This window comes from Notolabrus celidotus, chromosome 9 (assembly GCF_009762535.1).
Source record: "Notolabrus celidotus isolate fNotCel1 chromosome 9, fNotCel1.pri, whole genome shotgun sequence".
NCBI classification, from domain to species: domain Eukaryota; kingdom Metazoa; phylum Chordata; class Actinopteri; order Labriformes; family Labridae; genus Notolabrus; species Notolabrus celidotus.
This window is the reverse complement of record NC_048280.1, coordinates 25,825,872-25,852,581: the sequence shown is the minus strand read 5'-3', so window position 1 is coordinate 25,852,581 and position 26,710 is coordinate 25,825,872. Positions and strand designations below refer to the sequence as shown.

Genomic DNA, 26,710 nt, shown 5'->3' with positions numbered 1-26,710 from the left:
ATCCTTAAGATCCTCATATCAGGAGTTTACAAGAGGTTGCATCATAGAGGGACATAAATTCATCTTTTTAAAAATAGTAGGGAAACGGTCCACAGGAGCACTGAGGCTGTTTAGAAAGGTACCTATGGGGAGCCTGTTCTTCTTGTTGGCAGGAGTGGTGGCTGGGGAGAGCTGAGGGGTGTTGGAGGGAGTGAGCTCCAGACTGTTACTCTTTACAGTTCGAGACTGGGGCACGTTGGCGAGCAGGGTCTCCAGAGCCATGTGCTCCTCCTCTCGCAGGTGGTCCCCGGCCATCACACTCCGCACATAGTCCACCTGTGCAGGAAGTAGAGAACGTTATTCTTAAGGACATCAATCATTGTGAAATCAACAGTGAGTCTGACTAAGGGGCGTGAGATGACAAGTTTGTACATGTCAGAGTCATGTTTTAAGTCTATCTAAACTGTTGCTGGTGATAAATGTCAACTCTTTTGTTAACTGACAAAAGGAACCATGTGATGAATGGGAAAAAGGATTAAGGGAGGAGGCACACAGTATGTAAAATAAATGCTTTTAAGCTGACCTACATTCTGATTCAAATTTGACACAGACAAAATAGTACAAAAGTCGCTAAATAATTCAATCCTTTCTTTCTGTCAAATGTCTGCTGTTTGCGACTAGTTTATAAGCAGTTTAGACTGAATAGTTAGACTATTTTTACCTACTTAAAGGTTGTCACAGCAAGCTAGTGTTTCAGTGTTTGACACAAATATAATAAGGCTTTCACATTCACTTTCAAAAGTCATTCATGTAGTTCCCCTTTAACAATGCTAATCTTACTGGAGAGTGATTCAGAATCTCAAAAATCTCATCACTTAATCTTCAGGAAGTAACAAAGGTATGGTCCAAGCAGTAGAATCATTTGTTGCACGGTCTATTTCAGCCATAATAAGTAAGGCTTTTTTAACTGTATATTTGTATTGCATGTAGGACCTACCATCACGAGCAGCTGATTATGGGTAATATAGACCGCAGTCCTACTAAGGCCTTCGAGGAGGTTCATGGAGGACATAGGTGGGGTCTCAACTGCTCTTCCTCCAATCACCACGTCCAGAAAGGCAGCAACACAACTCTGGAGACACAGATGAAAATAGACATATAAGTATAAGGAGAACTTGGCTGCAGGGAGTAAATCAAACTCAGTAGTTCACCCACCTTATCAAATTTGGACAAACTGCTTTTACGTCTTGGGTCTGCATCGTCATCAGTCATGGCCAGCTGCTGCAAAAGCTGTCCCACCTGTAGAACACAGAAATATGCACTGTTACTCTTTACTATGGAATAATTTCTATCAGTGTTGTGCAAACAGAAAACCTGCTGTGCCACTGACCTGCATGAGATTGAAGCGGGCCACTTCATTAATGGGGGCATCTGAGATGATGCCGTACTGCTCTGGGTTAACTATAGCCGGGCAGATGAAGCACGTGAGCAGCAGGTCTGTACACATGGTGCGCACCTCGCCCACTTCCAGACGTTCCACACATGACAGAGTCTTGTACATCTGCGACACGATCCAGCGCAGGCTGTGAGGAAAGCAGTACGTGTTCTGCTTCAGGTAGCCGATAAACTTGTTGACCAGAGCGACCAGTTTCGCTTCGTTGGCCTCCACAGCGGCCTGCACTCTTTGTTTGTAGCCGTCTGAGCCCTTTTCTCCAAAGCGCTCCTGCTGGGCCGCAGTGAGGCGTTCTGTCACCTTGGCTGGGTCTGTCTCGAGGTGGTCTTCATCTTCCACCAGAAGCTGCATGATGGGTTCATGGAGGGTGGCAGTGAGAAAGAGCTTGGCTGAGTACAGGCCTTCTGAAAAGAGCTTGAAGAGGATGCTGAAGGCACAAGTTCCCCGCCTCAGCAGACGCCGAGGGTTGTCACTCTCCTTCAGCTCAAACTCGACCAGATATCGCAACACCTGGAAATAAAAAAAGACAGTTGACCAAATTAAGACAAGTTATTAAACTGTTCTGTAATGTGTAATGCCTCAGACAGACATGGCTGCTTACCTGTAGCAGGTAGCTCTCATCCTCCTGCATGATACAGTTGCCGTAAAGAGAAGTGAAGACTGTATGGATGACCCCCTGGGTGTGTTCCTGGTTCAGTCTCTCTCCTGCCACCAGACAGGACGACACCAGTCTGGGGTTCTCCCTCATCCTGGCCAAGAACTCGCCATAGATCGTCTCCTGGAAGCCCAGCGTCTTGTAGCCATCGACAAACTGAGTGTCTTCAAGCATCTTGGCATGTTGGCAACATTCTGCTGGAGAAGCCTCCGCACTGTAGAACAGCATTGTTTTATTACAACCACAAATCACAAGTATGCAACAAAAATAATCACTTCATACTCTAACTACTTCACATATTACAAGGTGTCTCTCCAACTACAACCTGAAGGAGTTTAGCATGGCATTCGCTGAGTTGCAGACAACACATCATCCAACCAAGACCTGACTGACATACATCAACCTTTAGACAAGCAAGTACATCCATTAGATTACATGCTAACTCTGCAGTCTTCTTTTTCAGGACGGCTGATTTTAAATGAAGTGACAAGGCTGAGGGCAAACAAGAACACCATATGATATCGTACTCACACTTGTGTCAGTGGCTCTAGGACTGTTATGTTATCATCAGTCAAGAGTTTACAACATCTTTCAATCCAAAACATTATTTTTCAGTGTAATTTTCTGAGAATTGTATTTGTTTATTTATGTATTTATTAAAAAGTAACTGAGGTATCAGAGGAAATGTGAGCATGATAATATGACAGTGGATCTGACCTGGTGAGAATAAGACGATCAAGGTTGATCCTCTGCTGCTTGGCGATCCATGCGGCCCGGTACAGCCTCTCAGCTGTCTTCAGCACATCACTGTTGAGCCTCTGGATCAGCTGCTTTTCCGATGCCACATACAGCCGCTCCTGCTTCAGGTGGTGGGCCAGAGTGTGGATGTCTGGCTTCACCATCTTCACCAGCTCACACAGGCCAAGAGCTAAATGACTGGAGAAAGAAAGAAAACAATGATGTAAATATGTGGGACTGAATGTAAACATATGCTTAAATAATATTATATCAACTGGAAGAGTTAGAAAAGAGGATTTTCAATTGTTGATCAGACATAAAAAAGGGGTGTAGAGTCTCAGAGATATAAGATTATGAAGCAGGGAGGGTCTGATGAAAAGATGCTATAGTTGCAATATGGAAAACTGCAGGATAAACAAAAGTTAGGATGGGACAGCCTCTGCTGCGTCAAACTTGAGATCATGAGTGTTCTGTAGGTTCCCTGACTTTATGGAAGTGAATAATAAAACCCTAGAATACAGTAACTTATTATAATTTTGTAGTAGGAACATGTCAAAGAGGAAAAACTGCATTTTTCTGTCAGTTTCTCTCGAACACAACTGCTGTAACTTTCTTGTAAGGCAGTCAAGCATGTGTAGCATTTGCAGCATATTTGCACTAAGATATAGTGTAACAAACTTTAAGATGTCCTACATTTTTTCCCATGGAAAGTTGTCAAAAGGAAAGCTGCTAAAGTTTCAGAAAGACAGATTATATGATCAAGTTTTCAGAGGAAAGTTTCACAAAGTTTCTGACTAAATACTAGCTCAAATATGAAGCTCCCTGTCATACAAGAAAAATCATTTGCATTCCATGTGCTTCACAAACTGGCTCGACGAGAACAGCAAAAGCACCCTTTTCACAAGCTTCAGGAGACTCTTCACAGCAGAATATGCAAATCACTCTCCCCTTTTCCAGATATACACAGCCAAGACATACAAACCAAGCCAAGTGCATCAAATCTGAATGATTTCTCGGTGAATCCTTTGCACAAAAGCCTCTTTGTGGCCGTGCTGCTAACATAGTAAGCACAGATTTAAGTGTGGAGTTATGGCTCGGGAAGGAGAATGAGACTAGACTGGAGAAAACTGCCTCACAGTGGGAATGACTGCAAGGCAGTGTCAGCGCTCACAAGCTAACAGACAAGCACAACACTGGTGTTGATATGCCTGACAAATCAGATTGGTTATGCAGATTTAAACACAAACTGATGAGCTCCACATTGAAGTCCTCTGGCAAGCCAAGAATATACAGTGATAACAGATCAACAATACGGTTATAGATTGTTGTCATGTTTGGAAAAATGCTGGTGAGACCTACATTTGTTAAATAACAGACAGACAGAGAGAAATGATTTCTATATGAAGGTGGCCTGAGGGGAGAACATAAGCTACTATAATACCCAAACAATAAATGAATGTAAATTAAGTTGAATATGTTTTATAGTTACTAATGATTGATATTGCACTGACACAGCACAGATTTTCATAGTAATTAATACTAATAAATTATAATTGTAAAAGTATCAAACATTTGCTCGAGACAGTTGTCAAATGTGCTCATTTATGATGTCATGTTATAATAAATGTAATGCTCGAGTCTCCAGGTGTTCACACTTCAAGAATCAAGAAAGACTTTATTGCCAAGTGAGCTCACACACAAACAAGGAATTTGATGTGGTGAATGGAACAGCGGTACTTAACAACAAGACAGTAGGGACAATAAAAATAGAAACCTAATAATAATAATAATCATAATCATAATTATAATCATAATAATCATAATCATAATATTTTTAATTTATTTATATAGCACCTTTAAAAACAAATGTTTACAAAATGCTTTGAGAAAACAAAGCGTGGTTCAGATAACAAAGTAAGCATTTAGATAGCGAGGAGGAATTTTACAATGCAAAAAAAAATGCAACGCAAGAGGTTAAAAAGAAAACACGTAAATTAAACAGAATGAAGTGGTGGGACAATAGACAAGTAAATCATTGTTGAGAGGTTTTTCAAGGGTAAATAGATACGATAAATAAATAAATATAAATAAATAAAAATGTATAAGTAAATAACAGCAAAATACTTTCTGTACAAAGAAGTATGAAAGCACTATCTAAAGACATAAATAAAACATTTACCTAAGCCAGAATGCACATATTTTAGCAGATGAATATAACAATAAATTACTTGATGGGTTAAATTACAATATTGCACATGGTTATTGAGGTATTGCACCAGAAATCAAAGTATTGTACATGTATGTGATATATCAAAGGAGTCTTAAGTGATTTACTGTTTGACACTTGCATAATGATTCACTGTTTTACAATTCAAGACAAAACCATTGCTTTAAAAGCCAAACATTAGCTGACTTATTAATAGAATAGATATTAGAATGATTTGCTTTAAGCATTAGTTAGCTATATATACATTTGTGCTAAATGTTCTTAATAACACACCTTTGAGTAATGGTGCACCTATGAGGAAATACAAGTGTGTGTACATGTCTGTTAAACATTGAAACTCCTCCAGTAGGAACCAATAAGGGATGGCTGTTGGATGATCAGATAATGAGAACAATAAACACTAACAGATAAAAGTCTTCATGGGAGAAGTTGCTGACAAATACTGTACATCACTAAATGCTAAAAATGTCCTTGTGGCTCAGTACAACTTCAATATGATGTCTTAGTTGTTAAATAATAGGTTATAATATGTTTATGTGTTGCTAATAAACGGTTACAATAGACAAGGAAGGTGTAATGTGATGGCAAGATGGACAGTGTCACAGAATACAGGTTATATTTAACACTTCAGTTTAGTCCTGCAATCTATGAGCAACAAGAACATGCAATGTACGATAAGATTGCTCAATATTCTGATAAATAAACAAGAAGAGTACATATTGGCTTTACCTCACAGTTTGTTAGTGTTTAGATGTTGTTCTTCATGCTTTACACAATGCCTGTGTTTTCATTTCAACATGACCTCCTGAACCCAAAATACACCCAATCTGTTCCTTAACAATAATGAATCTGAGGGTCTTAATGCATGGTCATTAAGCACCAGTCTCCTTCCAATACATTGTGACTGTAAGCATTGCTTGTTTACATAACATGTTTTATTTATTTATTTATTTATTGCGATAAATTCAGACTTTTGCAATGTGTTGTTTGCGTATGCTCACATCAACAATTTAATTGTAATGATTTGCATAGCTTCACTTCAATTCAACAACTTATCTTAAGATAACTCTCTCTGCTTATCCACTGATTGTCAATCCGTTAAGTGTCAGTAAGGTAAACATTGTTGGTTAAGATGTCCCTGAGAAGTCTTTGAATAGTCCAAACCTAAAAAGTATTTTTCCCCCCACAGAAAGCTGAGAAAAGCCACATTTTCTACATTTAGAACTGTGCCAAAAATGAAACAATGGGGGGCACTGTTGGCCTAGCAGTCTAAGTGTGCGCCCCATGTACAGAAGCTATAGCCCTCATCTCTAGGGAAGGCAATGATTTTCGATTATTCGTTCACTTAGTAAAAATCGAAGCGTTACTTTGAATATTTTCTCATTTTAAATGTACAATTTTTCATCATTTTTTCTGGTGCCTGGTTGTAATACGGTATTCCTGCCAGACGGTGGCTATAGAGCGTCTTAAAGCTGTTTGATAACCGCAATAAGTAACAAAAGAAGAAGAATGCTAACTGCATGAAATAGTAAAAGAAGACGAAAACATTAGCACAGTCACTAATGTTTTCCTCGTTTCTGAATCTCACACTCCTACACACGTATTTCCAGAGACTGGGCGTGGCTGTAAAATGTAAACACACACGCCCCATCGCGTCACAGAAACACCAACATAGAGATTGAGACAGATGCTGTCAGTGCCCGCTACTAGCAGCACCTCGTCCTGCTGCTGGTGAACGCGACTGCCACACAAACGGGTAGTTAACTGGACAGGTCTCTGTGTATGTATTTTGGCTTGAAATGCCCATCCCCTATTCGTCGCTGAGGTTGCAGGCTTGATTCCAGCCTGGACCATTTACTGCATGTCTTCCCCAAGCGGCAACCTCCAGTCCAAAAATATGAGTCCAATGCGGAAATGCTAAAAACTGCAGTTCATCAAGGATCCGCTTGAGGCTGGCTCCGGAAGTACCGGAAACCACATACACACCAATTCAAAAAAGACGATCTTTACAGCAGAAATAAACATGTTTACAGCCTGGTACAAAAGACGAGTGTAGTCTAGATAGCTCATTTCTCGATCGGCACACACTGTGGGGGGGAATTTTTTTCTAACGCGGCAATTTCGAAGATATTGAGATTACGAGTCTTCCAATGAGGCACAGCTGACTTGATTGGCAGGAGGGAACACTGTTGCTGTTGGCTAGGAGGCTCAAAGCCCGCCTCTTTACCTCACAATGGCTCGAGAGCAGCAATATGGCTGTCACCGACGATTGGCCTCAAAACAGCGCTTCAGAAACAGATGGGTGACGTCTAGGATACTACGTCCATATTTTATACAGTCTATGGCAGCGATACTCAACCCGCGGCTCGCGAGCCGCATGCGGCTCCTTTAAGACTAGTTGCGGCTCTTTTAAGTCCACTTAAAAAAGAAAAATCTAAAAAAAATCTTTGAAAAACGAAAAAGAAAAACATTGTCAGCAGAATTCATCAGCATTTCATTATCGCTCACAAGTCACACATCAGTCATCACACACTCAGTGCTTTATAGCAGCTGCCTGTTGCGTTCCTGTGTGACATTACGCAGCACTTGAACGAACTTAATCTCAAGATGCAAGGAAGAAACAAGACCGTGTATGAGCTCTACACGGCTGTCAGTGTATTTTCTGACAAACTGGAGGTACTCGAACAAAGTGTCCGTGGTTCTGATTACCGCTTCTTCCCCACCGTGCAGAAAGTGATGGCGATGCATGCAGACGCTCTCCTGCCCTGTCAATCACAATTCTGTGACGTGCTAACTGAGCTCAAGCAAAACTACACATCAAGATTCAACGACTTCAAGGACCATAGCAATATTTTTCTACTTGTGAAAAACCCATTCCTGGTTGAGGTCAATGAAATGAAGCAAATAAGCGACCAGCTCGTACTTGTGCAGCTTCAAATGGAGTTCGTGGAGTTAAAGAGCTCAGATGAACTTCAGCGTCAGTTTCGGTTTACAGATGTCGTGGACTTTTGGAAACTGGTGGGGCATCTCCCAAATATCTCCAGACTGGCAAGACGCATCATCTCAATGTTTCCGTCCACATACCGGTGTGAAGCAGCATTCTCTGCGCTCTCAAAAATAAAATGTTGCAACCGAAACAGATTGAGTCTGCAGCACACAACAGAGGCCCTTCGGATCGCCGTTTCCAGCGCAGAGCCCGACTTCAAATCACTTGTGCGGCAGAAAGAGTGTCAGAAATCACATTGAGTGTGAAGTAAGTGCAACATTACTGTTCTGACAACCCCTGCTGTCTAATATCTGCTGTTATATGGACAGTGATGATCAGTAAACATGCTGTCTGTTACTGTACCTGTTGTTATGGACAGTGATGATCAGTAAACATGCTGTCTGTTACTGTACCTGTTGTTATGGACAGTCATGATCAGTAAACATGCTGTCTGTTATCTGCTGTTATGGACAGTGATGATCAGTAAACATGCTGTCTGTTATCTGCTGTTATGGACAGTGATGATCAGTAAACATGCTGTCTGTTATCTGCTGTTATGGACAGTGATGATCAGTAAACATGCTGTCTGTTATCTGCTGTTATGGACAGTGATGATCAGTAAACATGCTGTCTGTTATCTGCTGTTATGGGCAGTGATGATCAGCAATGTGTGTTTTGTGGTTGCAGTGAAAATAATAAATCACAGTTATTGCACTGTACATTATGCTTTTCATTCCTTAGTAACATATTACTATTATCCATATTCTCAAATGCATAATGGTTTCAGGGAGGAAAGGAGCGTTTTTGGATTGTGGCTCTTGCAAAAATATTTTTTCGTCAATGTGGCTCCTGATTAGGACAAGGTTGAGTACCACTGGTCTATGGTCTTTCCCCACTCTCTACTCCCCACATGTCTTGTCTCTCTTCAGCTGTCCTATCCATTAAAAGGTGAAAATGCCCAAAAATATAACTTAAAAAAGAAACAATAATCAAACGTATCACCATCATCACCATTTTAGCTCTATAGTTTATGTGAAAAATTACAAAAAATACTTGTCAAAATCATTCTGGCATTGTGAATCTTTTATTTTTAGTAATTATATTTTTTTCCCTTAATCTTTTTCTACCTTTTCTCCCAGAAATGATGAGGTTAGAAAAACTCAGTGATGTAACAGCCTCAGGAAGCAACAGAAACACCTGGGCTGCTTTTATCACCTCAAAACAAGACACTGTGTGCTTTTAAACCAGGACACTTTGCAGGGGCTTTAAATTCTTATCTCCTTAGATCTTTATAGAACAGGAGATCTGGAGATACAACATGCAACTGAAAGAGAATGTCTTCCTGTCGTCACTTTTGTTTCAACTCACAGGTACCTGGCAGCCTTTACACCCAGCAGGGAGCACTTCCATGTATCTGATGGTGCTCTTGAATAAGCACATTCCTCACATACTTGGGAGGAAGTGAAAAAGCGACTAGCTGTTAAGTGGCTAGCAGAGGGGTTAACTTCCATTTGTCATGGCCTCCCGTGCCTGTCAACTCTGACAAAACCTCACCCGTTTTCAGCTACCTGGTGAGTCAGACACAGAGAGAGCTGAGGAAGTGTAAAGCAGAAGAGAAACCAAACAACAGACATTGTAAGGAAAGGCATCATCAGAAATCATCTGAGTAGTGTGAGAATAATAGTAGTTGCAATAGGAAGGCCGCTGATGTCTGTTAACATGAGGGACAAGAAGACCAGATAGTTCAACCATGACATCTGTGTAAGAAGATTATAACATCTGTAGCATGAGTCAAGAGACAGCGCAAAGGCAACACAAAGGATTTTAAACACCATGTCAAGTCCAAACACTTATGTAAAGTAGAAAGTGTGGAGGTCAAATTATTTTTGTAATGTGAAGAAGTATCACAGCAGTCAAGATAAGCCCTCTCCTCCCACTACATGATCTAACACACCCACACACACAGACCAACATATGAAACATGCAGCTTTTTATAGATATTCAAAGGATTTCACTTTCTAAAGAGGTACTCATGGTTCGGAGCCAACATCCTCTTCACACTTCCCTTTAGATAATGTCTTACACCACTCAGCAGTCAAATATCGTGCGTACATGAGACTAATGAGGGGGCCTCTTCGCCATGGAGGTGAGGTACTGACCCTCAAACTTTCCCACTGAAGTCTCTCGATATCATCAATGAGGGAGAACTAACGTGAAATGAAAGCTGGCTTTGAGTATATTTGGTCAGATCCTCAGATTCAGTAAGTGGGCACGTAAGTGGCTTGGAAACAAGAAGCTGTACTAGTGGCAAAAAATAGAAAAAACACACCACACACACTTATCATCTCATCTTCAGTGTTTCCACGCCAAGTACAAGATGAAGGGCAAATTAAGATCTGTGCAAGAGACTCCACCACCTTCAGTTTAGAAAGCTGAAATTACCTGTTTGTTACTCTGAATCCTGTTGGATATGAGGTAAACAACAGGATGTCATATGGAACTTCAAGGATAAACAGTGATTATAATTAACTCTGCACACTGTTAAGCAGTTGTTCATCATTCGCTGCTGAAGTGTAATGTCATTACTTGTGCAGGAAACTCAGGTTTCATGTAACCTCACACACTGTCTGCTTACTCAAGAGCAACTTACTATCATCACAACTGTTATAGCAGATTAGATCACACATCGTCAACCATGGAAACGCTGCATGTTGAGCATAGCTTTCAGACCCATTAAGGACCCAAACATTGTCCTGTCTCCCAAGATGACTGAGACAAACCTCAATACTAGATGAGTAGCAATAAATCGTTCAGCAAAGAGCACAATCAGACACACCAATAGGATATATGTGCTAATAAACCAAACCATGCATCAGGTTAGCACAAATAATGGAAAAGGGACAGAGGAAGGCTCTTAAATGTACCAAGAAGGTGTTGGGGTGAGCAGATCATTCAACTACAGAACACTGTGATATTTGGCGTAGAAAGTATCATAGTGGAAAAATGGGAAATAATGACTGTATCTGAAAAGTTATCAATCATAATTTCATCAATTAAAGCTTAAAGCTGCTGTTGGTAGTCAGAGTAAACATCTGTTCAGAGAGAGGGACTTCGTATGTCAACACTATCCCTCCCAACCAGATTTCCTCTTAGTCCCCTAACACAGATCAGCGTGTGCAGTCATGACAGTGCCGGACTCATAACCAATCGGAGGACGTAGTAGGGGCCGCCCCTTAACCAATCAGGGCGGAGGATTGGAGATTAACTATGATTGGTCCGTCATAAGGGGAACGAGAGGTATAATAACATTACTTGATATGAAGGCATTGGAAAATGCAGAGATTTCACAATAGTCTCAAATTACTCCACTTACCGATGAGTAACGATGGGCATTATGACCTTTTCTCCAAACACAGCAGAAAAAAAGGACAGTTTTTTACACCATTCCTACCAACAGCAGCTTTAAATGTACCAAGAAGGTGTTGTGGTGAGCAGATCATTCAACTACAGAACACAGTGACACTTGGTGTAGAAAATGTGTATCTGAAAAGTTATCAATCATAATGTCATCAATCAAAGCTTAAAGTAACAAGATAGCTTCTCTGGGAAACAAGAGGTACACAATAACATGACAGAAAACACAAATATTGGTGTTGTTCTGAATTTTAAGTTGATAAAAAAAGACTTGATTGATTCTGTTTTTACGCCCCTAAGCTATGGAACTCTCTGCCTCTGGACATCAAAATGGCGAGCTCTCTGTGTGTTTTTAAAAGTACGCTTAAGACGTACCTTTTTAATCTAGCTTTTAATTTGGAGTAATATAATTTTAGTTTTTTTAATTATCATTTGAATCATTGCTTTATTTACCTTATTTAATTATTTATTTATTTATCTATTTATTTCTTGTATTCATCTGATCTTGTTAACGCTACCTTATTTTTACTTTTCGTTCCACTCTTACTTATTTTCTTAATTTTACTGTTTTGATTTTATATTATTTTTAAGAATTCTATTTATAATCAGGCCATTTATATTTTTACCATTGCTGTTGTTTTCTGCCTATGTTATTCTGTGAAGCACTTTCGGCAGCATGTTTTTATGTATGAAAGGTGCTTTAAAAATAAAGTTGAGTTGAGTTTCATTAGTCTCATTATTTTCTTCAATGATTATGTACTACAGCCTTGAGGAGAGACAATAAAGGCACTACTAATGCACACAGAGTTAGTGGTAATATACAGTGCTTAAATATTTATGATGTTAATTGACAGTGAACTATAATTTGATGGCGTGATTGCCAACAGAGATTCAGCCAAACAGCCAGTCCAACAACATGGGCTGGGTTAGGTGAATGTTTGCTACTGGGTTAGTTTAGCTAAGATTACCACCAGAGCTGAGGATCGTTCACAAATAAAGCACCTAACTAACGTCATGTTGGCTTACGTTTGATGCTGTGAGGGAAACAGACACAGCCAGAGACAACCAGGTGGGTGACTTCTACCTAACGCAGTTCTATTTGCACTGATTTGAAGAATGAGCACACAGTAAACTGGCTAACATAGCTGTAGCTTGGTAAAACGTTGGCTAGTCAAACAGGCTGAGCTAACGTTAGCCTAGCTGTAGGCTACAAGCTCCTGAGTGTTCAAATATGCTCGATAAATCATGCCAACATTGATACAGTAACTTACCGAACGGGATTACCGTGTTGTGGTTGTTCTCAGTTTGTCCAAACACAGCTGATAAAAGGATTTCTCGAGTCAGAGGGGTCGTTTGTTGGCGGTTAGCCGTGTAACACTGTCTTCTGCAGGAGCGAACAGTGCTGTCATTTGCTGTCATCACGAGGAGACATGCGCAGCCCGCATGCGCAAAAAGGCTTGTTAAAGGGAAATTCCATGTAAAAACAGAAAACAGTGTTTGGGGAAGCTTCTTTGAAATTATAACAATGTAACATACGATTTAATTCACTCTTGAAAAGGTTGAGCTAAATGAGAGCCTACGAAGAGGATTAGAGCCACTGGAAAAAAAAAGTAAGAATTCTGATCTCAGATTTCTGACTTTTTCTCAGAATTCTGAGATTAAAGTCAGAATTCTGAGAAAAAAAGTCAGAAATCTAAATTTATTTTTTCATTATTATATTTCTCAGAAAAATGTCAGAATTCTGAGATTAAAGTCAGAATTCTGAGAAAAAAGTCAGAAATCTGAGATCAGAATTCTTACTTTTTTTCTCAGAATAATAATTTTTAAAAAAAATTGACCTTAATTTCTTTTTTTTTTTCCAGTGGCCCTAATCCTCTTCCGTACTCCAGTTATGTTGTTGGTCAAATGGACCCTTTTTGAAGTTCAAAAATTGAAAAAGGTATGAAACTTCTTCTGCCGGGCTTAATATGTGTGATCAACATATAAAATGAAAATGGTTGATTTCACATATTTGCAAAAAAAAAACCTGCATGTTTTTATTAAACAGATACTGATCGTGGGTTACTTTGACCCGGCACTCAAAGTGGAGGCCAAAAGGAGTCAGAGGTGTTGAATACTAGTTGTTTCTTTGCAACTGACATTTTCACCCAAATCACACACCTCATCACACGCCTCATCTGTAAAGTGCGAGAATGCTGTGTTGGCATGACTTTTGACGGGAAACATGATCTGTTAGAATTAGAGAACACCATTGCACTAAATATGGATTTAAATGGTTAGTAATGAATTTAATAAAGAGATTTAACAAATGTTTATTGGGATTTTATAGGGTACTGACACTTTTGGATTATTAAATATGCCCCGAGTCAAATTGCCCCGGGAAAATTATTGCTGTTCGTGAGAAACAAACATAACAGGAGGGTTAATTCACTCTAGAAAAAGTTGAGCTAAATGAAAGCCACTCAAAGGCAAATGAAGTTTGATTCTAACCATTTTGATTTAAAACGAAAGTCATATTTCATTTTTAAATTAAGAAGCCACTACTGGTGGTGCCAACAAATTTGGAGAAATGTTTTCAAAGTGGTAGTGAAAAACAAAAATTTCAAAACTACACACCCCAGGATATTTATTAGACAGTGAAAATAATTACATATTCAGATTTTAAACACTGGCTATATACAGTACCAGTTTTCTATGTCTTTAAGGTAGATTGCTGTACATATTTATTAAAGTAGCAAGTTCAGAACTGGCTTTCAATTTCGCAAAACAGTTTTCAAGAAGAATTTTTGACTGGAAATACAGCAAATGACCAAAAGTTTATCCATCTGAATCTTTTTCATGCAACTACATTTTATGGTACTGGGTAACTGTTTATGTAGTTAAAGGGTATTTTAAAAACCTTTTATTGATGTAAGCCTATCCAGGATATACTAGAAAAATACTGAGCCAAAGAGTGAGAAATAGGATGCTGCCAACCAGATATAGCTGACAAGCAATGACAGGCACGTTTCAGAGATAAAGCAGAGCAGTGGCTGCGTCTAATAGTTAAACAATTAATATGGATCATAAGCTCAACCTCTGATTTGCTGGAATTCCATAAATGGTAAATCCCTCATGTTTTGATTGTGTGAGCTTACTCCTGACCCCGGTGTGGGGACAAATACTCTAGCTATGTTATTGTATTCCACAGATTACGTTGCAGCAGAGTAACAAGCTGAAACCAGTAAATGCCATTGCTTCAGCATTTTATGGGACAGGTTTAAACTGACAGACTTAAAATGCATTCCTTGAAAGCTAATGAGAAAAAGACGGTAATTTATATATTCACACAAAATACAATAAATACACCAAAACTGTCAGTACATATCCATAATTCAGTGGGTAAGAACACATTTTTCACACCAGTTGCTCTCTCATAGTCATTCTAAAAAAATGCCCTATTTAAGTATCCATGAAAAATAAAAGCTACTAAAGTAGGGCATTTACCTGAACTTTATCCCATGACAGCTTTGTAGTATTACAATGTTTTAAAGTATGAGGAAATTATATTCATTCTGAAAATTTAAAGGGAATATTCTTCATCAAACAAAGTAAACTAATTAAAAATGATATTAATATGCTACAGTAATGTGTTAGTGTACGTGTGCATTTGTGTTCCAAGTCATCTCATCATCGTTCGAAGACAAGCCAATGGGTGTACAACACCTAATGCAGTACAACACCTACAAGGTAATACATGCACGCTTCCACTAGGTGGTGTTCTAATGACACTTTTCCTAATACACTGAAAATCCTTGTGTTATAAACCTGATACATTAACACGAATCAAATAAATAAAAGCACAAATATATTTTGTAAATATTTTTTTAAAACGAGATATTTCCATGCATCTGTTTGTTCAAGATTCAAACCACTGCTTTCACAAATAGAATAATACAACAGGGTATAGGGATGAGTTGAGAGAACATGATTGAAGCTCTGTTTTGACAGCAGCTAATACTTTGACAAATATCATGTCTCTATCGTTGTGAATAAACCTCTACATCCCCTTATTTCACCCTAAATTTAGTTTATCAAAACAGGTTGACCTTAAACCGCACAATCGGTTACTCGGTTACTAAGTAAAACAGGAAGATTTCACAGCTGGTGTTTTGAGTTTATGTAGTTCAGCACCAAAAAGACAAATAAATACTCCTACTGACCTCTCATTAAATGTTCTGTTCATAGTCAATTTATACATTTTAATGCAGAGGTTGATTTTCTTTTTTCATTTGTGCCATTAAAACAATATTCATATTCTTCGATATCCCAGCAGAAGAGGTACGAGTACAGATGTCTGGATATGTTTTTGTCTGGATACATTTGACATCAACTGCCTGCTACTGAAGCCATCTGAAAGAAAACTGCAAAGCCACAGGATCGCTTGTTAAATTCCATTTATTATATATTTATATATGGGTTATAAACATCACAAAATAGAAAGTTGAGGAAGGTCTTGCACAAAGATATATATCATCAAGTAAAAGAGCAACCTTAGATTAGTCAACATTGGCAATAGAAGCAGGCATGTCATCGTCATAACTGTGTTCAGTGCTGCAGCTGTGTTAAAGACATTCTCATTTTATCATTTAAGTTTTTAGTGCAAACAAAATCTTTGCAGCTTTTGGCTCCAAGAGAATATTCAATGTCATAATAAAATAGGAATATAGATAGAATTTTTAGAATACAGATAATAAGGTTGCTCTTTTATTGCATATTATTTAAGAACGTAAAGTGTTACTCGTTACAATAAGTTCATGATGTTCAAATTATCTTATATTCAATATATATACCTCTTAAATTTCTAAGCATCAAATGGTTTCTCATCAACATAATAACTTTAGTTTAAAGCAATATCAATATTAAAATACCTGAATATAAATTACATGCTTTGAGCAAAATAATTGATCATTTACAATGGTTTTTCAAACAACCTAAGCCCAGAGCTGTCAAGGCTTTACAAATAGCTTAACCTATACATTGCTTTGTGTCAAATGCATTTTTTTTTATCGACTGAAGGCCACTTTCAAACAAAGCAATTTACACTATGACATCAAGTCTTATCGTGAGATGAGCTGGGTTCAAACTAACATTTTAAATGAAGTGGGGAAACAAATAGGTGACCTGATTGTACTTCTTTAGCTTTCAGAACAATAACTAAAATAGGTTTAATTCAAAATATATCCACACAACTACAGTATACTTTGGAAATAATACTTTTTTAGTAAACAGCTGTGATATTACAACCACTGCAACAAGGTATAATATAAATTTCATAACATTTGGTAGAGAAATCAACAGTGGATGTCTTAGATTAGTTGGATGAGAGATGGGCTGTGCCTACTATTTGGTGGTGGCAATGAGGTGTCTCTGACATAAATATTGTGTGCTTCATACAATGTCCGCTGGAACCGCACAGATCATACATGTTCACATCTTAAACACCTGGATAACTGGGTTTGTGCCTAGTCTACATGCAGGCTATTTACTCTTCTGAGTGCAACAGGATCAAAATAAGCCAATAACAATATAGGACAACCTGTAAGTCTGTGTATACACTGTATGTGTGTGTCTCTGTGTGTGTTAGTCTTTGTGAGTGTGTGGTAACAGAGAAATAGAAGAAAAAGAGTGAAAGAAAGAGAGATTGGTCACATACAGTATATTATCATATTTCCATATCAGTTCTCAAGTTTGCTTAACCACACCATGTATTTACAGTATGTACATTTAGTGTAGTTGACATCATCATCATTACTAACTAGTGCTTTACTATATAATGTCATCCAAGAGATGAGGGGTACCCACCCAGTCCAGTGTTCTTGGCTCAGAAGCAGCCATGATCATGCACATGAACTGTTTCCCTGTTCTCTTATCTATGGGGTAAATCGTAGTCGGAGTGAACCTTTTGTTGCTCTCTACAAACTCACACAGCTGATTATAGATACTGGGGTACTCGTGGCGAAGGAACACTCCTCTGGTCCTGAGCTCACGCTGGATGTTGACAAAGCACACCTCCCTAGCTTTTCTTCCCTCCTCGCCCTCCTTGTCGATGTCCGGTGTGCCTGGAGGTGGAGTGAGGATGAGTGTTTCCATTTCACTCTCCTTCTTGAGCACCTTTTTGTCAGGGCTTGACGACGCCAGGGACACCTTTGCATATTTGCGAACTGTTGGTGCTTGGAACCTTGGTGAAGGTCTGTTAGGCACTAGTTCACCAACAGCTATTGATACATTCAAAAGAAAACATTCATTGGGGTCATACTCATTTCCTGCCAGCTGCAGTTCCTTGCAGTATTCACCAAGGTTGTCCTTGAAGCTGTCCAGCTCTCTGAGAGAAAGGTACGTGGGAGACATGAGGAGGCTCTCCAGCCCAACTTGCAGGAAGTTTTCAGCTGTCTCTGGATTAGCAAAACCAAGAAAGAGAACGCCTCTCCCTCTAGAGAGGTAGCCAGCTTTGGCAACCCGAGAGAAGGCTTTGTGGATCTCTGAATTCTCTCTGCAGAACTTGAGTGAGTGCCGACACACACTGTTGACTCGACCATACAGACATGTCTCTTTGTGGATCTCCCAGTCGTCCCTTCGACAGTTCCGTGAGCAGTAGAAGGTGTAGCAACTGTGGCATGATTTGTAGTATAAGCAGGCGTTGAACATATTCTCAGTCCGGTTGCACTTCTTGTTTGCACACACCATTGTGTCGTCTTCATCTGTGCTGTGGTCAGGAGAACATTCTTCTGCACTCCTTTGTAAAGCATCACATCCACTGTCAGGGTCTTTGATTGTGTCAGGACTGGATTTGGAGGACGGGAGTGGTGTGTTTGGACTCCCCAAGTTTTCAAGTCCAGAAGATCCTCTGTCTTTGTCATCATCTTCAGAAATTAGTTGTTTAAGCTGGTCTAAAATGTCTTCACTTGACTTTCTGCTAGTGGGTGGTTTGTAATCGATGACCAAATCAGCTAGGAGTTCATCCAGTTGCTCTAAACTCTGCTGAAGGGAGAAGTTGTTGTGTTTCCTGTCTTTGGTTGAATCTGTCATGTTAGATGTCTGCTTCTGAGGCAGTACTCTAGGAGATGGTGTCTTTTCCCTGTCCATCATATCCCAGCTGACAGAGTGCACATCACGCCGCTTGTTCTTGCCCGCACTTAGGTCATTGTCGGTTATGGTGATCTCTGGAGTCACAAACCAGTGCCCACTCTTGGTATTCCTCCACGGAATGTTTGAGCTCTTCTCCAAAGAGTTTTCAGAGAGAGAAAGGGCAGCGTAGCGCCTTGGTGAACTTGAGAGGTTAAGAATGACAGGCTGAGATGTGACATCAGAGGATGCTCCGTGCCTCGCTTGATAGAACAAATTCTCGTAGCTTCGTCCACGAGGCACTGATTGCTCTCTCTCGTGTCGTGGATACAGAATATTGTCCCAAGACTTGGAGTGGTTTCTGACCTCTGCTCCGAGTCTGCCGGTCTCCAAACAACTGTTAGTAAACCAAGGCGGTATACTGGGGTCTTGCCCCATTCTTGGAGGTGTGATCTGAGAGGACTGGTTGGAGTAACCAGATATGCTTGAGCGATACCAGTCGTCGGAAAAGGCCTGTGACATTCGAGGGCGTCGAGGGCGACCCTCTGTATGATATGGCCTCGGAAAGTACTGCTCCTCTGGGGAGCCGTACGGTTTAGGATAAAACAACCGTGAGCTACTCATGTGGTATGGATTGAACCGGCTCTCATCTCCATAGTAGGATCTCGACAGTGGAGTTTGAGAAAAGTATGATCCTGCCTCACTAGTGGAGTAAGGCCTGCTATATCCAGAGTTCACTGAATCCCTGTTTGAGGGCTGGTCCGTGTAAAATGACCTGACAGGAAGGGTGTGCACCCAGCGAGTCCTTGGATCATACGGACCAGTTATTGTACTACCATGGCTGGTGAGACTGGCCCGATCATCCTGGTAGTATGATCTAGAGTAGGGATGAACTGAATACCGAACAGGGTCCTCTGTATAGAAAAACTTGGTTGGTATATTTGGATTTGAGTAAGCTCTTTGTTCCTGACTGAGATATGGTGCTGTTGGCGACGGCATCCTGTGCATGTCGAAATGCTGGTAAGAGATAGGAGACATGCTGGTATAGTGGTATCCTGATCTAATGTCTCCACTGTAGCATTCGCTTGGAGTGGGCGTTGGTGAGGAGACAATCTGTCGAGGTACATATAAACCTCTACTGCTGGCCTGCGAGTATCTCTGCCAAAGATGGTCAGTCCTTAAATTGGGGACCTGCCTTGCTGTGTGCTGCAGAACAGAAGCATCTGGTTTAATGTCCACACGGCATCTGACGTGAGGAGTGATGGCTGGTTTATCTGGTTTATCCTCCTCAAAACAGTCAGACACATAGAGAGGAGTGTGATGTTGTAGTTTGGAAGGATGCACATCATTCAAAAAAGCCCTGTTTGAGGAATACGTCTCTCGTGATGTTTCAGAAGTCCTCACTGTATCTGACCCAGCCAGGGGTGCATCCCTCCCCTTCCCTGCCCCTGGAGGAGACACTGAGATGGGCACAGGAGTGAGGGTGGCCTTGATTCTTGGAGCACTTTTAGATCTTGTTCTCTTTTTAGAGTCTGACCATGTTAGATGACTGGGTTTGTCCTGGCTGGATTGCTGCTGGAACTGTCTGGTGTTGAACAGGTCAGGAGATGAAAAGCGGAGGTGCCCTGGTTGATCTAGTCCATTCCACATGAGATCTTTGTTCAATGCCTGATGCTCAGTCCTCTTATACGGGTACTCCATGGGGGAAGAGAGGGACCGGGGGTCATCCAGTGACTCAATAAAGTCAAAGCTGCGGCAGTGTCTTTTGTTAATGATTTCCGGTTTGTCAATCATTTTCAAGTCACATTGCTGAGAGGCCTGGAGAGAAACGGAGTGGTCAGACAGGGGATTTAGAGAAAAGTCCTGATACAGAGTTGATGCCAGTATATCAGGGGGATGGGTTCGGGTCATCTTAAAGGAACTTCAATCCTCTCCAGTCAGTGTGATTCAAGATCAACACAGCCTGCGAAAAAAAGAAAGAGATAGATAAAACAAATACAAATCAGTGCAAAATAGAGATGTGAGAAAAACGTCCTACTTAAGATATGCAGGCAAATTCAGGTTTTTGCATTAGTTTGAATGCTTAAGAAACAATTTTTTGTATCTTGTATTTTTTATGCTCCACTTGATTTGTGTGGTTGCCCTGTGTTTGTTTTTATGTCAGATGAAGTTCCTCTGAGCTGTATGTTTCTTAGGCACTAGTGCCCAAGGCAAATTTCCCCTGGGGTATGGCAAAACATATCTAATCTAATGTAATCTAATCTCTGATGTAAATGTACCTCCACGATTACATGAGACAGATGCCTGTAACAATGATTGTTTGCAGATTTACAAGATGCAGATGTTCATTTACTAACTTAGTTAATTACAACTCCACAGCAATAGTACAACTTTATTTCTAGGCTATGTGACAATCAAACACTACTTAAAAGTCCACAGTTGACTGGGGGAAATTCAGCACATTTTAAGAGGTTGTTTCTATGAGATACTACTGGCATTATCTTGATCTACTAACTAAGAGGGGATTTTCTGTTAAAAGCAAGTGAAAAGCATTTGCAAGACATTATATCTAAATGTATGAACAGAGAAGATAAGATATTCCTTTATTCATCACACAACGGGGAAATTACAGCAGCAAAAGACAGTGCAAAACAGTATAGGGTAAACAAGAGCATATAAAATAGTAATTATTAAAACAATATTAGCAATTAAAAAAGTTAATTAGCATATCTTAAGAAAAGTAACAGGTAAGCAAAATGACTCTAAGTTAGTTTTAGATCAAGTACGCTGTTTTATGATTTAGAACAAATCAAGGTAACAAGGCATTTCTATTCACTACCATTTGAATTATTCACAATAATATAAAGAGAAATAAATTCAATCTCTGCTTTATGGATATCCAAAGTATTTTTTAGGGTCTTCAAATATCATGGACAAAACGATGCCTTTTCAACAATGGAATTCTGTGTCATAAACACATGGGCTTCCTTGTTGGCACCCACCCACAACCTAACCCTGAGTTACCATCTGTTCACCGTGAAGAGAGAGGACTGACCAGCCGTCTCTCTGTCATGTCTCCACAGCACACCTAAATATCACGGCTGTTCACACACGACCAACCTCGACAGACAAAACAACACCAAAAAGGATTTTAATAAATTAGACACAGCAGCTGTACAGGCACACAGCACTTTTCTTTTCATCTGAAAGACTTAAAGATTCCTAGATTTTCAGTTGTGGGTAAAAACATTGGGAATGAACACCAGATTATATATGGGCACGATGAATTATCTTAACTTTATGTTTTATGAGTTTTTATGTGCAGCGTCAGCATTTCCATGTTATACTGCAAGTCTGTCAGCTGAAAAAAAGTAATTCAAGGAATAATTTTAAAATGCTACATTAAAAATAAATATAATAGTTTGGTAAGAAAGTATTTCAGATGAAGAACATTTTTTCCCCATCTTTTCAAATCTAATAAAGGTATTACTGTCCTCTGAAGTCAGCTGTTCTTAAAATCAAGTTTTCTAAAATAATAGACAGACATCTTATCATCATTGAGACTTTGGTCACTATAGTCTGATCGATGCCCGAATGCTAGATGATATGAGTACAACTCTGTTACTTGGAGGTCTGGAAATGTAAAAACACATGTCACTATAATACGGGGGAAAATCCTCTTAAGCATCTGACTTTCAGTGAACTTCCTCTTCTTCTGTGTCATACAAATGAAGTGGGTGTCAGCAAGATAACAAAGGCATTCACTTCATTTTGTTATTCATTATTATAAATAAAAAGGCCTAATAGGGTGCAGGCTGAGCAGTTCACTGCCTTCATTTTTCTTTAACAGCCACCCAGATTTGTTACATTAAGGGAAATGAACAATAGCTCCCACTATTGTTATGTAGAGGGTTTGCAAATATATTGTTGAATAATCAGCCTTAAAAGGCTACTGTTCAAGTCCTTGTAGGGATGCAACAGTGCCTGGATGATTTAAGAGATTAATCAAATAGTACAGTTAAGGTCTGAATCTACAACAGGACACCATAGACATCACCACTGAACTACACAGTTTAAGTCCCTCTAGAAATCTTTTGGGCCTTTTTCTCTGATTTGAGATGCAGTGATTTACTTTCACTGAGAGGGTAGAAAGTATCCTTGCACTAAGTAGGCACACACATTCCTTCCTTTACTCATCTTCATGGTCTGAGGCTGTTGTTCAATAGACAGACTGCACTTTTCTAGCACAAGTAGAATACCACATGCCATGTACTGTCTCCATGGCTACAGCAAAGACACCATGAAACACTCCTGGAGTTGCACACAGAGGGCACAATTTCAGTCTGAAAAAAATCATGGCATCATAATCAATACGGATGGCTTTAATGTTCTCTGTGTGGGCAAACTCCATCCGTAGCAAACAAGTGCGACTTTATACTGACCTTATCAAAGGCTGTACCACCGCTTTAAGAGCCTTTCTACAGGCATTAAGGCTGTATTTCTTGCTCTACGCTGTACATTAATATTGTAAGAGGTCGTTGCTCTTTAAAACTCTGATATTGATTCGGCTCATGTTAATTTGTTTTCCAATTTGTACCTAAAAGCAACTTCGACGCGCGTCTTCAGGCCTTTTTCTGCGAGGTTTTTCCAGACAATAACAAACGTGATGCAGATTCGCCTCCCCATGGAGCCACACCGCGGCGGCGCATTCAGCCTTGAAGCGTTACCAAATACTTGCACTAACGCACTTGTGCTCTCCTTTTTATTTTGGTGCTGCGGCACGAGCGGCCCTCCATCCTTCGTGGCTGACCTAATGCCTTTGCGCGCGGAATGACATCATTTGCGCTAAATAGAAGGAGGCAGAGGGTTCAAACCGGGACAGAGGCGGAAAAAAATGAGTTGGGCATAGTTTGGAAATGTCAGATTACAGAGAGTGAATGAGTTAGGGGCCTTACCGTATCGTCAGTGAGTGGATCCTCTGCGGTGGACATGGTGAAGCAGCAACCCGTTCCTCACCAGTTTCACCCGTTACCGCACCTGCCGCGATCCTCCCGGAGACGAGTCGTCCTTCATGCTGCCTTACATGTTTCCTCCTTCACCCAGCGATGCTCTCACACTCGCTTATGTCTTTTTTTGGTGTGTGTGTTAGTGTGTGTGTGTGATGGAGAGGAAGGAGGAGGTGTGTCTGAGCCTGCGCCTGTGCGCGTGCCTCTGGAGGCGTGGTTGTGCGTGTTTTTACGGCGAGGGAGGGTGGTGGTGCTGGAGGAGGTTGGTGTTGGTGGGAGGAGGTGGGTGTTCAGTCTCGAAGCAGCATTGCGGTCTCATCTTAGAATATGGAGCCCTGAGGACAACTGCATCCATGGGCACTTCCGGGGGAGCTGCTGCTGGTGTCGCGAACTGTGCAGAGAGAGGTGATTTGTAATCACATTCCTTCATCATGAGGCAAAACATCTCTGACACTGACATTTATGAAAAGTTTGCAGACAGGTTACACAATTGGCTGCAAACTTGGACCTCCCCTACGCATGTCAGGTCACCTGTGGTCTTCCTCCCACACAGTTGGATATGCAGGAGATGTGGTGATGAGGAAAACCAGTCTCAGAATACATAATATGCTTTGTTATATTTTGAGCATGGCGTAGGCCTGATTAACTCGCTTAATTTACCAATATGCAACTTATTTTACCAACTCATCCATACATTGTAATATCTCAAGAACACTGGGGGGAAAGAGCCAGTTAGAATTTCCGATATAGCCCAAGTTGACATCTTCAGTGACTTTTATTAATTGAACAAGACCTCAAAAACCTCAGAGAAACATTTATCATATATTATAAAGAAAGCATCAAGTTTTTACGTAAACGAGGCTTGAACTTGTAAATTAAATGGAATTTTGCTTGAAAAATGACGTTGAGGTCAGTTATCATTCAAAAAGCTGCCATATGGTTTCCACTGGTCTGTTCATTGATTTATCTTACTGTTGCAGCTTTATTGATATTGACTGTTTGTCTAAACTTGACCTCTTTGGCCTAGAGTTACTCTTCTCATTATAATCAGAGATGTAGCATTGGCACTTGACAAAATGCTCTTGTTCCCCATGGCAGAACTTTTTTAATCCCTATTGAATACTGTCACAAAATAATCAATACTTTTGATCTGGCAGGGAGAGATATACACTGCACCAAAGTTATTGAAAACAAAAATATGAAAAGATTTGAGAGCTTTGCTGTAAATCCTTCAATAAAGCTCCAGGCAGGTGGCATGGGCCCCCCTTGAAATCTTGTGGGCCACTCAGTGCCACCCCAAAACGTTAAACCTTGATTAGCTATCTACTTCATCAGAGGCAGGACTTTTGCTACAACCAACAATTCGGCCTGTGTTGTAGCAGGTTGCAGGTAGGGATTTCATGACTACTAATTTGACTAGTTGCCAAGTTTTTCAAAATACTAGTCGAATCGTCATTACATTACAAAGACGTAGACAACAGGTTTTTTAGGGAACAAAGAAAATTGTATTCAGTAATGTAAACAGCTCAAGCCTGGTGCTTGTGCTACTGTCAGTGCTAGCTGTCAGCTGCGGGTGTTTCATTTTGAGATGGTTGTGCATCGCAGACATGTTCTTGTTATGCTTCATAACAGAGATGCACAACTGCCATTTCACCTTAGGGATATAGTCATCTACGATGCAACACCTTTGAGCACCGACTAGTGGTGAAAGTAGTCCTCTAGTCGATTAGTTGATGAAACCTCTAGCTGCTGGTAGCTTCCGTTGCATTTTAATTATTGTATTATTAAAGACATTTTAATTTGTTAGTCATGTAATTGTTACTTTGGGCATGGTACATCATTTTCTGTCCTTAAAGAATGAAGCTAAGATGATTTAAATGTTGACACTCTGTTGTATTATATCTTTAAGATAGTTGAATGATAATAGTTAAAGTAGATATGGTGAGTGGATAAAGATTGGATGAATTAATGCAATGCATTGGTGTGTTTGTGCATGCATGCTCCATGCCACCCCTGCAGAGATCAATGCACCAGTTGGGCCACCCCAGTCAGAAGAAGAAGTATTGATCCCTGTCACAAAGATCAAGTGAAAACAGTCTCCTTCAGTGTTACTGGTGCATCCAACAGATGCTTCATTCTTTGATAATCAAAATAAAAAAATAACCCAAAAAAAGTTTGATTTGAATTCCACGCGGTAGACCAGTTAACTCTTGGAAATATGTCTGCATCTTCTCTAAACAATAATAGGCTCGAGCAAGATTATAGTAAAACAAAATGTTCCTTCCTGCTCTCACTCTATCTTTGTTTTCTGCACTCTTCCAAGGTTAACGATAGTTAGATTATGCGTTCCCTGTAGTCCGCCTTGTGCCACACACATCTGCCCTGGAGTCTCACCTCCCCTCAGCTTCCTGCATTGTCTGAATTGATGATGGGGACAGCTGGCTGTGAGCCTCAGCAGGGCCCGGCGAGGCATGTGACTGCTGCTGGAAAAGCGCTTACCGAAGCACTCTGAGGGCAGATAGAAATCACCTCAGAAGAACTGTGCTGATGGAGCTGAAGATGGCAATGATACTTAGCTTTGACAGAACTCGTTGTCGTAGAAAAGATATAGCCCTACACTGCTGGAGCACAGCCGACTATCACCACTCTTTATTATCTATACTCCTGCTTCTATCTCAGTTACAAACCTCTCTAGCTAACCGAGTCTCCATCTGTGACACACCACGTGTATGAGACATGATTCAGACTGACAGTACAGTGGATCTCACATTGTGCTGCATCCAGTCTCCCTGAGAGTGGGATCTATCTGAGCATGTGTGACTCACCCACTTCAGCTCAGTGCATTGGCATCGGTTTGTGTCAGCTGTTGGTGAGCAGGCATGAGTGTCTGTCAGCTGGCTGCTAGCAGGTGTCTCAGGCACCTCGTATAGGCTCTGTGGAGAGGAAATCAATGCCTCTGTGTTGATTAGAGGCCCCTCTGACAGGAATCAATCCGGCTTCTGCAACCACAAAGTAACAACATTCAAACAGAATCGCTGCCTCCGCTGCTTAAACAAGCTATCATGCTGCTCTGATGTATCAGCCATAATGAGCCATAAGGAAGAGTCCGGACGTTCGGCTTTGTTCCTACACTCATGCTGGCACAGTA

General features: G+C 40.4%; 2 protein-coding genes across 11 annotated transcripts in view; both read right to left on the bottom strand.

The window, feature by feature from the left end:
* The window catches only part of gapvd1 (GTPase activating protein and VPS9 domains 1), a 33,097-nt gene extending 20,217 nt beyond the window's left edge, over positions 1-12,880 (bottom strand). For 7 of the 9 annotated variants that reach the window (XM_034692836.1, XM_034692839.1, XM_034692838.1 and 4 more), the window contains exons 1-7: positions 12,724-12,880; positions 2,805-3,023; positions 2,034-2,301; positions 1,370-1,942; positions 1,195-1,278; positions 977-1,111; positions 123-315 (exon numbers count right to left, since the gene is read on the bottom strand). In XM_034692836.1, the coding sequence (XP_034548727.1) occupies positions 123-315; positions 977-1,111; positions 1,195-1,278; positions 1,370-1,942; positions 2,034-2,301; positions 2,805-2,989 (1,438 nt within the window). In that variant the 5' untranslated portion in view covers positions 2,990-3,023; positions 12,724-12,880. The remainder of the gene's footprint in view (positions 1-122; positions 316-976; positions 1,112-1,194; positions 1,279-1,369; positions 1,943-2,033; positions 2,302-2,804; positions 3,024-12,723) is intronic. The other 2 variants (XM_034692841.1, XM_034692837.1) reach the window with 2 other exon arrangements.
* Positions 12,881-15,870: 2,990 nt separating this feature from the next.
* On the bottom strand, positions 15,871-23,936 carry unm_hu7912 (un-named hu7912). Of its 2 annotated transcripts, none has more exons than XM_034692845.1 (2): positions 23,512-23,936; positions 15,871-20,519 (listed from the first exon to the last, which is right to left on the bottom strand). In XM_034692845.1, exon 2 carries the CDS (start codon positions 20,465-20,467, stop codon positions 17,261-17,263), a length of 3,207 nt encoding a protein of 1,068 aa, XP_034548736.1. In that variant the 5' UTR covers positions 20,468-20,519; positions 23,512-23,936; the 3' UTR covers positions 15,871-17,260. The 2 variants fall into 2 exon arrangements, with proteins under 2 accessions (XP_034548736.1, XP_034548737.1); XM_034692846.1 differs by lacking the exon at positions 23,512-23,936 and adding an exon at positions 23,154-23,377 and having other exon boundaries at positions 15,873-20,519.
* Between the last annotated feature and the right edge of the window lie 2,774 nt (positions 23,937-26,710).

Bases quoted from the DNA above. Each gene is read 5' to 3' on its own strand.
- unm_hu7912 (XM_034692845.1), bottom strand. From the start codon at position 20,467: ATGACCCGAACCCATCCCCCTGATATACTGGCATCAACTCTGTATCAG.